The sequence below is a fragment of the Lates calcarifer genome, linkage group LG23, assembly GCF_001640805.2.
Source record: "Lates calcarifer isolate ASB-BC8 linkage group LG23, TLL_Latcal_v3, whole genome shotgun sequence".
Classification (NCBI taxonomy): domain Eukaryota; kingdom Metazoa; phylum Chordata; class Actinopteri; family Centropomidae; genus Lates; species Lates calcarifer.
In genome coordinates this window covers 16,684,489-16,697,138 of record NC_066855.1, presented here as the reverse complement: position 1 = coordinate 16,697,138, position 12,650 = coordinate 16,684,489, and the positions used below count along the sequence as shown (strand labels likewise).

At 40.3% G+C, this 12,650-nt stretch overlaps 2 protein-coding genes across 2 annotated transcripts; both read right to left on the bottom strand.

Annotated features, from left to right (window-relative positions):
- Nucleotides 1–373: 373 nt before the first annotated feature.
- tvp23b (trans-golgi network vesicle protein 23 homolog B (S. cerevisiae)) lies at nt 374–5,276 on the bottom strand. Its single transcript, XM_018689492.2, has 7 exons — nt 5,172–5,276; nt 4,031–4,104; nt 3,629–3,773; nt 3,062–3,151; nt 2,771–2,896; nt 1,070–1,198; nt 374–977 (listed from the first exon to the last, which is right to left on the bottom strand). The coding sequence occupies exons 1-7, from the start codon at nt 5,181–5,183 to the stop codon at nt 951–953; spliced, it is 603 nt and encodes a 200-aa protein (XP_018545008.1). The 5' UTR covers nt 5,184–5,276; the 3' UTR covers nt 374–950.
- Nucleotides 5,277–5,943: 667 nt separating this feature from the next.
- Nucleotides 5,944–12,620, bottom strand: trim16 (tripartite motif containing 16). Its single transcript, XM_018689461.2, is given in 9 exon segments — nt 5,944–6,433; nt 6,435–6,855; nt 7,109–7,204; nt 7,562–7,733; nt 8,196–8,429; nt 8,807–8,902; nt 11,146–11,784; nt 11,786–11,977; nt 12,271–12,620. Coding segments are annotated over 8 exon segments (1,923 nt in total). The 5' UTR covers nt 11,873–11,977; nt 12,271–12,620; the 3' UTR covers nt 5,944–6,255.
- Nucleotides 12,621–12,650: the final 30 nt, after the last annotated feature.

Here is a 12,650-nt window from a genome sequence, read left to right as displayed (position 1 = left end):
AATGTCAATAAAATAGCAATAAATAAAAACATAAAACCACAGAGTACTTGGGAGAAAAAGAGAAAAATGACCTAAATGACTTTACCAAAAATCTGAATAATTGATAATTAGTTTTCTATCAGTCAACTATCAATTTGTAGAAACTTTACAATAAAACTGCTGCTATGAAACAAAATGACCTGCAACAAAATCTCAGTTCATGGTATTATTCATATGATTATTTTTCCCCATACCAATTTTTTATTAGTACAGTCCATAATAAAAATCTCGGACTTAAAGAAGAAAACATATCAGATTTATAATTATCATAATTATTTCACAAGTTGTGCAGTGTGTAATAACTATTCTCATAAATAAAAAAACTACCACAGTGTTCGGAAAAATGTTACAAATGTATTTGCACAAAAGAAGATGTTGCACATAGTTTCTTTACATACATATTTACAAATCCCCTGGAATACTTTACACTGTTACTTTAAAACCCTGTCCATTATACAAACAAAAAAGTTTGTACAATACCTCTCAGAAACTATTTTGTTATTTTAATTTTATAAGGATTAAAGTTAAGAGGCGATGAAAACATAAACTAAATAAGATATCGGAGGAAGCTGTGAGACTACATGACACATCAAACTACAGTCAGTTTAACATTTCTAGCACTTGCACCTGTTTTTCACTCATGCATTTACACTAAAGGATCAGTTACAGTCTGTGAGGATTTATTGCTGAGCTTCAGTTACGGAAAACAGCTACCAGACCTCTGACCTCTCTGTGGAAATTCTCTCTATTGGGACTGATGGAGTCACACATTACATTACAAAAGAAAAAAAAGTCTGTTATTTTCGATTCGTGTTGCAAAAAAGATCTCTTTCTATGTGTCCACTTGCTAAAAGAATACATATTATAGCATTAAGAATAATGCAAAAGTGTTAAAATCGCAGAGCTGCTCTCTACGATTCCTCCTCTTTAGACAGTGTCTGTAAGAAGAAAAACACGACACACATCAAGATTTTGTGGAAAACTGATAAATGACACAAATATTCGGTGTTTCACTCAAAACTGAAGTCACCTGTTTGAGGAACTGTCGTCCAAAGTAATTCGTAGCCATGTTCTTTAAGCTGGTCTTCCCTCCCACTTTACACCTCACATATCCATAGAGGTTGGCTCCTTGCAGAACCACACCCATGATCACTACAGGCTGAGTGGAAGATCACAGACAACAATGAGACCTTTGAGGAGTTTTCACTTTAATAAATCCCACACTTTATAAACCTTTGGCAAGATGTGATCGGTTTGTGTGATTCTATACAGTAACGTGATATAAATGGCTCTGCCTTCTGAGATCTATTCTGCAGAAAGTAATGCATAAAATGTTAGTAGAAAGTACTAATTGATAAAACATTATGACTCACCAGTTTATCCAGATGAATTTAATAAGATACAGTAAGGTCACAGTCATTTCTGCCATGTTACTGCATTTATATAGCTACAGGATATCTGACTGCATATATTAAGTCTGTTGCTAGAAATCTTGGCATCTGGTTTGAGCTTTGAGCAGCACATTACAAAACTTGTACAAACATGTTTTTACCAGATACCACTGCCAGAATTTAACCTGTGCTAAGCTTTTACATGCTTTTATCTCATCGCTCCTGTATTTCTGGAACAGCCTTTTGCTTAAATAGAAACAGTCAGAACCCTGCAAGATTTTTTAACCAGAGTTAACAGGTTGGAAAACGTCAACCCTGTTTTAGCCTCTTTACACTGACTTCCAGTATGTTTTAGAATTGATTTTAAGGTTGTTTTATTCACTTAATAGTCTAACTCCACAGTATATCTCGGATCTTTTATCCCTGTATGACCCTGCTCACACTTTGAGATGCTCGACCAGGGGCCTTTTCTCTGTTCCAGACTCTCGGCTGAAGACTAAAGGAGGGCAGAGTTTTTCAAACACCAGCCCTGAGGCTCTAGAACATCCTGCCCAAGGAAATATGACAGGTTGAGTCAGTGGCTTCTTTTAAATTCAAGCCTAAAACCTTTGTTGCACTGCCTTTTTCTGATTTCGTCTGATTCTGTTGATGGGTTTTACCATTTTTAATTACTAATGTGGTTTACTGGGGTACTTTTATTCTCTTACTGCTGTGTTTTTATGTGGTTTTTGTTTTATGTATTTTTTGCTGACAATTATTTGGTTTTAATACACATAAGACTGTATAAATAATTAATACACTGACACAACGTTTTAGTGTTGTTTAGATCACTATTTCAAAGACAGGATAGAAGCTTTTAGGTACTTCAAAGTTGTTCTTAATTTCTGTGTTTTCAGTTGGAAATACTGCTTTTGCTTTTTTACTGTGTGCTATTACTGTGAACTCAGTAGTCCTCTATGAAGCTGGTCATACTATATTTTCTTATTGTCTGGATGACATGATCCTTTATCACCATGTACTCACACTGTAGTTTATTTTGACTCAGTCCCACACACACCGTCCTGCTGTAAATACTCACTAAAACACCAAATGTGAATTAATCCACCACTGAAAATAGTCCCCACCAAATGCACTTTTTCCTCCTGTTAAAGCAACTTTTTCTAAGAACTGCGGTGCCCAGCTGTTGTAGGAAATAACTGAGACTTTTTGGGTTTGAGAGCCACAGGAAAGACAAAGAAGTATTGAGAGACAGATAAACACATTTTTGACTTTGCTCTGGTCATGGGATTTGCTAAGAAAAAGAATTATGCCAGTTTTATCCTTAAAATCTGAGGACTTACCACCCATTTTATCTTAAAAGAAAAGAGGGTGCTGAAGGCAAAGATGACCCAAAGGATTGGACAAATAATCAGTCCAAGCCAGAAGATTCGGGACTCAGAATCTGACCCTTGTTGCTTCCCAGTACCCTGAAGAAAACAGGATATTCTCACAGTTAGGACATCTGCAAATACCATGAGGCCAAGTGACAGCAAACAAATGGTCAATGTCACGTAAGGTTAAAACCCCACAGAAATTATACTGTGACACCAAAGCACAGAGAGCATCATGGAACATGATAAGGAGCATCGTACCTTTCTCGACTCAAACACCCAGTGGCTTCTTCCATCATCATCCACCTGGTTCCACCACCTGAGACCAACCATCAACCTCCCAGTGATGTTCTGTTAGTATGATGAAGATATTTATGGAATTGTCACAGAATTGATGAAAAAAAGTAGGGCTGAAAATAACAACTGTTTTCATTATCGATTAAGCTGCTGATTATTTTCTCAAACAATTATGTAATTTTTAAAAAAGTCACGAAATAGTGAAAAGGCTCTTTAGATTTTCCCACAGCCCATCTTCAACAGTTCAAGAGGGTACATCTAAAAGAGTAGACATACAAAAGCTATACGTCAAAACATCAACAATTTATCAAAAAATACAGTTCTAACATAGAAAAAGGGGAAAATGTACAAAAAATGAGGAGACAATAATTAGAAGCTAACCCTTAAATATATCTAAATTTGATTTTACAAAAAGATATAAAAGTACTCCCTTTGAGGAAGGAGGGTTTTCATATCTCCTCCTATGATATAACTGGATACAGTGAAAACAATCACAAATTTATCTTGTAAAAGTAAAAGTAAAAGACGAACCTTGACTGTCCAGAAGTCACATGACAGCAGGAGGATGATTGCAACCATGCAGGCGATGAAACTACGACTGAAAAACTCACAGAGCAGGTAGATGATGATGGCACTGACTCTAAAGAAGAGGTGGAAGAAGGACGCCACTGGATGCCTGGTGACAGATACTCATTATGTTTAACTCAGTGTGGAGTAAGTTTTATCTGCTATATTCTATGAAAGGCCTGTAACTAATGATTATCTCCATTATTGATTGATCTGCAGATTATTCTCTACATGATTGGTCTAAAACATTTCAGGAAATAGTAAAAAATACCCATAATAATTTCTTATAAGAATAACTAAAACGGTGTCCACTGTGTAGCTGTTCAACAAGTACTGAGAGGAAGTTAAACTTCTCTGTAAACTTACTTAATAGTCTTCTTTGACTTTTTCCCTGCATCCTCCTCCGCATCAAACAGAGACACATCTTCATCATTGGTATCCTAAGGGATCAATAAGGAAGATACTTAATCCTTGGGGGCACACATGTAAACAAAACCATCCCAACTCATCTTTGTTTGCATATGGACTAGTCATGGGTCATGTGAACTTACGAGATAACAGCATGTTAAAAACAAGAATCCACGTATGAAAATTACCACACCCTTTACAACCAGCACTGAAACGTTTTCAAAAATACCTTCGTTTAACTAAATAACAGACTATAATTTAAGTGTAAGCAGGTATTGCGTTTATATGTTATGTTATATGCAGAAATTATACCTTCTGCTATGAAGACATCTGTGTTTTGCTGTATAGTCGTTCTTTTACTGCCTCTACAATAGCTACTACTTATGGGTGTCCGCAGTTAGAGTTAGAGTTAGAGTTGTTGACAAATACGTTAAAAACACTCATATCTGCTTACAAGTACATTACAATTATGTGTATACACACTGCTTATAAAAGCTAACGTCGAGGACTTGAAGTGAAATGTTAGCTTCTTCTGTATTTAGCTAGTTCAGCCGTTCAGGTTGCTAACTGATAAATACTGAGCCATATTAAGACATTTACTATCTTTAATGACATATGAGTACTACTACACAAACGAGCCGATGTCAGGTTTATCAGCAGGAGTGTTGTCACTAATTTGATTTGAGGGTTTACATATTTGTTTAATGACTATAGGGATGGGGCAGGGTAGCAGCGAAGCTAACTTTAGCTATGAACCAACGTTAGCCATCTCCGTAGCAAAGTTTGAATAGAAGTCTACATGCCGAAAACAAAACAAATACTCTTCTGGGTGTTGGTCGGTAGAAAACTGAACTACTATATGGTTTTAAGAGCGGTGAAGTGAAGCTAGACTAAAGATACAGAGATGTAAATAGCGGCTAAACTTAGCGTGCTATCTACTTAGCAACATTAGCACGACATATGTTCACCTCAGCTGCTAAATAATTTGAGCTGATTAATTCATTTTACAGCCATTATTCAGTCATGTTAGATGACGGTACATGGGCTGTTTGACAAATAAAAAAGTAGGTAAAAGGTAACGTTAAAATGCATCACTTACTTCTGTTATCATGGTGAAATTAGAGCAGGCTCTTCCTGCTTACATGCTCAGCTCCACGTCACTGTACACTGAAGTCACGTGGCCAAAGCGTGCCACGTATATTGTTACGTGATTGCAGCGTCATGTCTTTATTTTAGTGGTTGAAAGTTTTGTTCATCTCTCTATCTATTCCCTTAAAAGCAGAAAGGACAGTTTCACAGTAAACAGTTTTCAAAATAAAACACTCTGAGAAAACATCTGGACTTGATTTTAGTGTTCTGACACATTCTGACACACGTTTTTTTCATCCTTGTATGAAATGGTTAAATCCAATCCTCCTGTGTGGCCCTGTAATTTATTGAACGAAAATAGAATCCTTTTACCATCTTTGTATATGTTTAATTTTTTTGTACCTGTTTTTGTTTTTTTCCTGGTGTGCACACCTGACCAACAATAAAATCTACCCTGAACTTGAACCTACACATTAACTACATACTGTACTGTGCAAAAATGTAAGGGTTCTATAAGTTTGCTTAGAACAGGTAAGCTGTTCCAAGCATCTTGGAGATTCAGCTGACTCCCTGACAAGACTGAGTGATAGATGTGTCTAAGCCTTTGCACAATGCTGTATATGACATGCAAAAAGCCAAAATGCCATCTCAGTCTCAGTCAGTCTTTGTGGTGTAGTTGGCATGTTTCCCATTTATCCACAAGACAATTTCCAGGGAAATCCACAACACAAAAGGCCAAATGTTCCCACAAACTGTGAACAAACAGCAGACTTATCTACAAATGAAGTAACAATATTTTATTTGCATACAGGACATTTTCTGAATTCACAGTGTGATGAAAAGTACAGTAACAGTAGTCCACAACATACACAGGAATATAAATATGACTTGAGTCCAACAGATACACAGTTTATCATATTAGTTTTACCACAAAAATAATCTACAAATTTATTAAGGTAAGACTTTCCATATTTGCATGTCTCATTTATAATAAGTCTATTGTTAACATTTTATGCAACAGTACTCTCCTATTGTTGAATTGTCACTTGAATCACTGAAGAACAACTGACTTCTATTCATTGCTGTGCTGCTGTTTATGGAATAACAGCTCCATTTGCAGGTGAGGTGGGAGGAGAGGGGCTCTTGAGCCGTAATGGTTCCCCAGGTGCCACCAAGGCGACGATGTTCTCCTTCTTGGACAACCAGAAGGCTGGGTAAAGAGGCTCCAGGAACTCTGCCTTGTACTCGTGGATGAGCGTCATGGTGTCCTCCTACGCCGTAGAAAGCCAGGAGGCCTCGTGTGTAGTCCACATACACCCCGACACGAGTGAACTTCTCCACACTGAGGGGGGTCTCCACACCGCTGTGCCAGGCAGAGAAGGTGCGTCCGTTCCACTTGAGACACCAGGAGAAGTCGTTTCCCGTGATGCAGCTGTTGCTCTCACTGCCTTTGCGATCGATGCTCTTGTAGGTCAGGCCCATGTGTGTGCCCTCACCACTGATGTCTGCCTCAAAGTAGTGCCGGCCCAGGTAGAAGCTCTCTGTGGCCAGAACTTGGCGCCAGTTCTCAAACCGCTCAGGTACATCGGGATAAGGATGCTGCCAGGGTGTGGTGTTAGTCACCTTCCTGTTTTCTTCTGTTAGGCGCAGGAACTTGTGAGCTGTGTCAGCATCGAAACTCACGTGGGCGGAATCTGGGAGAGGAATTTTGAAATGTTTGTTTACTATAGGTATGTAACTACTACCAGGGTGACCAAGGGGTCTGAGCACTAGATCCTCTCTGCTCTCAACTTGCAATAAAATGCACTTGAACACTATCATCTTCTGGTTTTCCTGTTGATGTGGGAATGAGGGTCTTGGACTCAAAGCTTTATTAAAATCCTGACTACAACCATGACGGCACTGTCTCTGTCCACTGACCCACATTCAAACATATAAAACACTTACACTTGAGGAAGTCAGCGTGCGTCTCTGGATCTGGTATTGACATGTTCTGCTTCGCTGCAACGATGGCATGAACTGTCGTCTTTATTCCCATTTTGTCTGAAACGGAAAAAACTACATGTCTGTGTCTGATATACAACACAATCTAGAAGTATTCATATACAAGTTAACTTCAATTGGCACAGCACTGCACAGAGGGAAACATGTATTTGCTGCTAATCTGCTCCTGCTGGTGACCCGATTTGCATCACACACAAAAGAAGTGACTCACAGAAAATACATGTAGATTTTACTCAAGCAGTCAAAGCATATTAGACACATGTTATGTCAGGCCAGCTCCAATTGCACGGGCAGAAAATTCTTGACATGTGTGAACATGCCCAGATGTAGCCTATCTGTATCTGTGGATAGGGTAATTCGCTGCTGGAGTGTGGTTTCCCCAGTCTTTAATCTTACCATTCTTGCACGTCTCTTTAACTTTTTCTATGTATGAAGACACGATCATGGTGCAGAGTTCCTGCGTGGAGTCTACGATCACACGACTGAAGGAATTCAGACGATCCATCAGGCCGATGTAGACCCCAGGCAGAGAAATATCAGTGGCTTCTTTCTTCCACTCGGAGTACTCCTGGAAAACAAACCAGGGGTTTCTGAGGGGCTCATAAAGTAACATTTAAGACGGTTTGAAACCACATAGACCTAATTTTTAATGTCTGTTAATATAAAAAAATATTCCTACTATTTTTTCCCACTGATATTTTTCATACGTTTCAAGCATTACATGTTAAACATGACCTAGTCCTGGATAAGCAGCAGAAATTGGATGAATGAATTTGTGGGACAGTCTGGGACAATAGTTCTGGGTATTTCTCAGCTGCTTTGGCCTAAAATCACCTCCATAAACATTTTATAAGTAATGTCATTGTCAATGGCAGGTTAGAAAAAGTATTTAAGAAACTGATATTAGTGCTTTTTAAGCTTTTTCAAGACCTGCAGATATCCTGACAAACACAGTGTCTTCAAGAGGATTTCTGTGGCCTGTAGTCATTTATCCTTGAGAGACTCAATGTCTTGATCCCAGTGATGTTACCTGTAAGAAATCCACATCATTCTTGTTCCTGGAGAGCTTCTCCACCTGCGCCTGAGTCTTCTTCAGCTCGGTGCACCTCTGCTCCAGGTGTACCCGGATGCCCTCGGCCTGCTTCAGCGCCTGCTTCTCCTCGCCCTCCAGGATCTCCGTGACCTCCCTCTTGGCCCGCTCCATCACCACCTGCAGCTCCTCGAACTGGGTCTCGATCACCGCTCGTACCTCAGTCACAGATTGCTGTGGAATAATTTCACATCACATTGTATGGACTGAGAATTCTTTACATCCTGAGAGAGGAGGAAAGCGGTGACAGATAACAGCTGAGGAATGCCTCAGATCACATCATGTAACTGCTACTTTGTTGAGGAGACACTTTGTTACCTCACCACCACCACCCTGAACAACATGAAAAACATGGGATTTCCTCCCACACCTCAGGGAAACCTGTCCGGTCTGGTTGGTTCTGATTCATTGGGGCTTATAAGTAGCGGGGGCGGGGGTTGTTCTCAAGCCAAAAATAGAAGCCACAGACTTATTGATTGTGACATTCATGTGACACACACAGACACACACAGTAAAGCGAGGTTTGAGATCAGTCACATGATGGTGTTTACCTCAATGGAGACTGTGTTTAGCTGAAGTTTGTTGATGGCGTTCTCGGCTGCTGTCACCGTCTTAACCATCTCAGTCTTCTTCTCCCTCAGTTCCTTCTGTGAACACAACGAAACGAGAACAGACCTCAGCGTGTCTCCTTACAGAAACCACAAACCATGCTGTAATGCTGAAAATATGCCAGATCCTGGCAGAAGAGAAAAGAACATGTATTTGCAAATGTAAACTTCTGGGCTGTTTCTTCAGGAAAACTCTGTTGTGTACCATTTCCTCTACTCTGGACTTAAGTTACACATCCTGATCTACACTCAGATATTTGAGGTTTTCAAAGCATCGTCTCATTTCAGATTCAAGTCTGAATTCCTTGGGCAGGTTCAGACGACTCTGGATCTGAGGCTGGTGCTCAGGGAGAATACCTCTCCAGAAAGTTTAGACCCTGAGGGGAACACTACACTTCCTTTGCTTCATACAGTGTGACGGGCCATGTTAAAAATGAATCAACCTGAAATTTGTAAAATGACTGTATAAATACCCCACAGCTACAACGCACACTAATAATATACTGTCTGGAGAGTTTACTTTGGACAGAGCTACAGGAAGCCCTCTCTCCCAGATCCTCTTTGTATCAGCTCTAGAACCACTTGCAGGAATCTTTGTGTATCAGTGTTGGTTATTGATGCTAGTTGTCTTATTTACTGCATCATGCACTTGGACTTAGAGGACAATAAAAGTTGCAGGGGTGTGTATGACTGGAAATACCTTCAGAATGTTGTTAAATGACCCTCTAGATTTTAAAACATCACTTTGGGTTTAAACCCCTTATTAGACAGTAGCTTTGAACAAAACAGAGGTATGAGTCATGTAAAGAGTTCTCCAAAAGGACACTTTCTAAAGTGGAACATTCGCTTTGAACAGGAAGTTAGTCCACTCTATTGTCCTCAGTGTTTTTTTTAGAGTTGGTGTCTGCTCTGTGGAAGTAAATCTCTCTAAAGAAACAGAAAGTTGAAAAATGCAAGTTGAGTTCCTGCATCTAATTTCATTTAAACTTTAGTATTATTATGTCCCTTCATGTTTTCTATTCATGTAATGTTAGAGATTTCAAGAATTTCTTTTTTGCAGGACATTAAATGCATCACAGTGGCATGTGGTATTTTCACCTACATTTTCAAACTGCTTTACCTACACCATGAGCCTCGCAGCAGTGTTTGCTTTACAGCTCTAATGAAGCAGTTTGAGGTTTTGCAACCACACACTGCAAATAACAGGTGTAGGCTTAGAGCTACAGATCTCTGCAGGAATGTTGAGTGGAATGACTGAACCTGAGGGTCACAAAGAGAGAGAGAGACAAATGACACTTCAGCTGAAGCCTGAGCTTTCTCTGTGTCAGAGCGGCTAAACAGATCTGAGTATTGAGTTTCCAGACGAATGCAAAGCCTAAAAATGTTGTTAATCAATCAATCATTATTTGACCTTTACAGTGGATATTAAATGAGAATTACTGTTTTAATTGGATTAAGTATTCAGAGCTGCATTGAATTGCATTTTGAAGACACAGCTCACCCCCCTCTCCACTAGAGCTGAAGGCCACATCCATCAAAGCAGCTCAGTTGGATACTACTATATATATATCTGTTCTACAGTCTGTGAAAGCAACAGTGTGGACAAGGGTTTAAAGGATTACATCTGAGCTCCTGAACTCAAACTGCACATTAATTACATGTGCACTGTTATATTTTGTTCTTCTCATGTTGAAAACTTGTATTTACCCAGTGTGGTTATTTTTATGTCGATCTGCTCAGACAGTGGTGAACTCCACCTTTGCCACTAATCGAAAAATAAATAACAAAAGGCAAACAGTCAGCCAAGGCTTGGATGACTGTGTCTAATCTGAGAATGCTGTGGACTTACTGTTTGTTGAAAAACTACAAAAACTAAGAATTATTTTCATTACAGATGACTTTAAATAAAAAAACAAAACAACTTCTAATTTAATTAATAAAATGTCAAAAATGTGTGAAAAATGCAAAGATTTGAACCACTGGTTCCTAATCTGTGGGTCAGAAAACTTTGGGGACACCCTTTTTCTTTCTTCTTTTCTTCATGGAAAATATTGGAAACTTTCCCCTCTAAAAATCCCCCAACGATACAAATTAGAATAGAAAATGGGCTATTAACTGTGCTGAAAAAGTTTGAGATTTGAATTGAAAATTGATACATTTAAAGATAATTTCTAAATGTTTCAGAAGGACAGATGTACATTAGACCACAGGTAAATTTCAACTAAAGCTCTAATTAAAGGACAATTATACGGAATAGTAGAAAAGTATCAGAGAACACTTGCTTCTATTTGTTTGCGAGCCTCCACCACAGGTACGGTGTTGTGGCCCTTGTGCTCCTCCGTCACACAGTCCTGACAGATGCAGCAGGCGTCAGCACAGCAGAAAATCTCCAGGGGCCACTTGTGGTTCTCGCAGGTCCTCCTTTCGATGTCCCTGAGCGGGTCCACCAGCCGGTGGTTCTGAAACTTTGGGTTCTCCAGGTGAGGCCGGAGGTGGGCCTCGCAGTATGACACCAGGCAAGTGAGGCAGGACTTCAGGGCCCTGGAGGGGCTTTCAATACACGAGTCACACACCACATCGTCGGGGCCCAAAGGTTCCTCTTTCACCTCTTCTTCTTTTACCTCCTCTTTTGCTCCATTTTTCTCTCCAGCTATCTGTTCTTCTGGTTCTTTCTTCTCCTCCTCCGGCTTCTCGGGGTCATCGGACTCCTTCAGATCTTCTTGGATTTTGATCTCCTCTGCTGTCTTAGAGTCCAGATTTTGCTCCTCTTTGCTGTTAATCACTGGAGATTCAGCCTCAGTTCCGTTCTGTTTGAGACCGTCAGCAGCTTCAGGCTTGTCAGGACTCTTCAGACACTCTGGACATCTTTTACTTTTGTCCCCGTGGCAGGAGCTGCAAACAGAGTGACCACAGGGCGCCTGGCTTGTCTCCACTCAGCACACCTGAGCAGACACCACACAGCTGCTGTTTGGTGATGGGAGCTGCTTCTACAGCTGCTGTATCTGCCATGTCTCCAGTCCTTCTGCCGAGCCTCACTTCCAGAGAATAACTGGCTCAGGCACTTTTTGTCAGCCGGCAGTTCCTGAATCTCACTGAAGAGCTTGGAAGCCACACCTAGATGATGTGAACGTCAGTCCAACGCTTCATAGTTTCAGTCTAAATGTTATCCGCCCCCTTAGCACTCACATGCAACCAGGCAGCCAGGGAAACACTGATACACACACACACACGCACACACACACACACAATCACTGCCCTCCCCACCCTGAAGGAAAGAGAAGCCACAGGGTGGAGCTTGCAGCAAATGAGGAACACAGAGGTGTAGGGTTGCATTCCCCAACATGCATTGTATTTGATCATGAACTGACACTTACTAATCTGTTTGTCTACAGACTTCTTTTACTCACCGTGCTGATGAACTCAGTTACTTCATTGTTGCTCTGTTCTATCTGCTCCAGTGTGACTGAGCTGTCTTGATAAAGCTGAGGAAATCATCCCTGCAGCCTTTTGTCCCACTTCCTCCTCCTCCACGTGTAAACCTTTCTGCTGTTCCAGAGTGGAAAACCCAGCTCAAATGCAAATATTGGATGACTCAGCAAGGTCACAGAGACAATTCAGAGCAGATGCTGCCACCAAGTGACCAGAGCCAGTGACTATCAGAGAAACACCCAGAAGGACATTACTCTTGAGTATGTGTAGAAACTGAAGTGAAGAGTAAGAAAGTTTCATCAGGTGACTCACTCACTCTCTCAGCTGCATGCAGGAGTGGCTCTCGTGTGGTCATGTA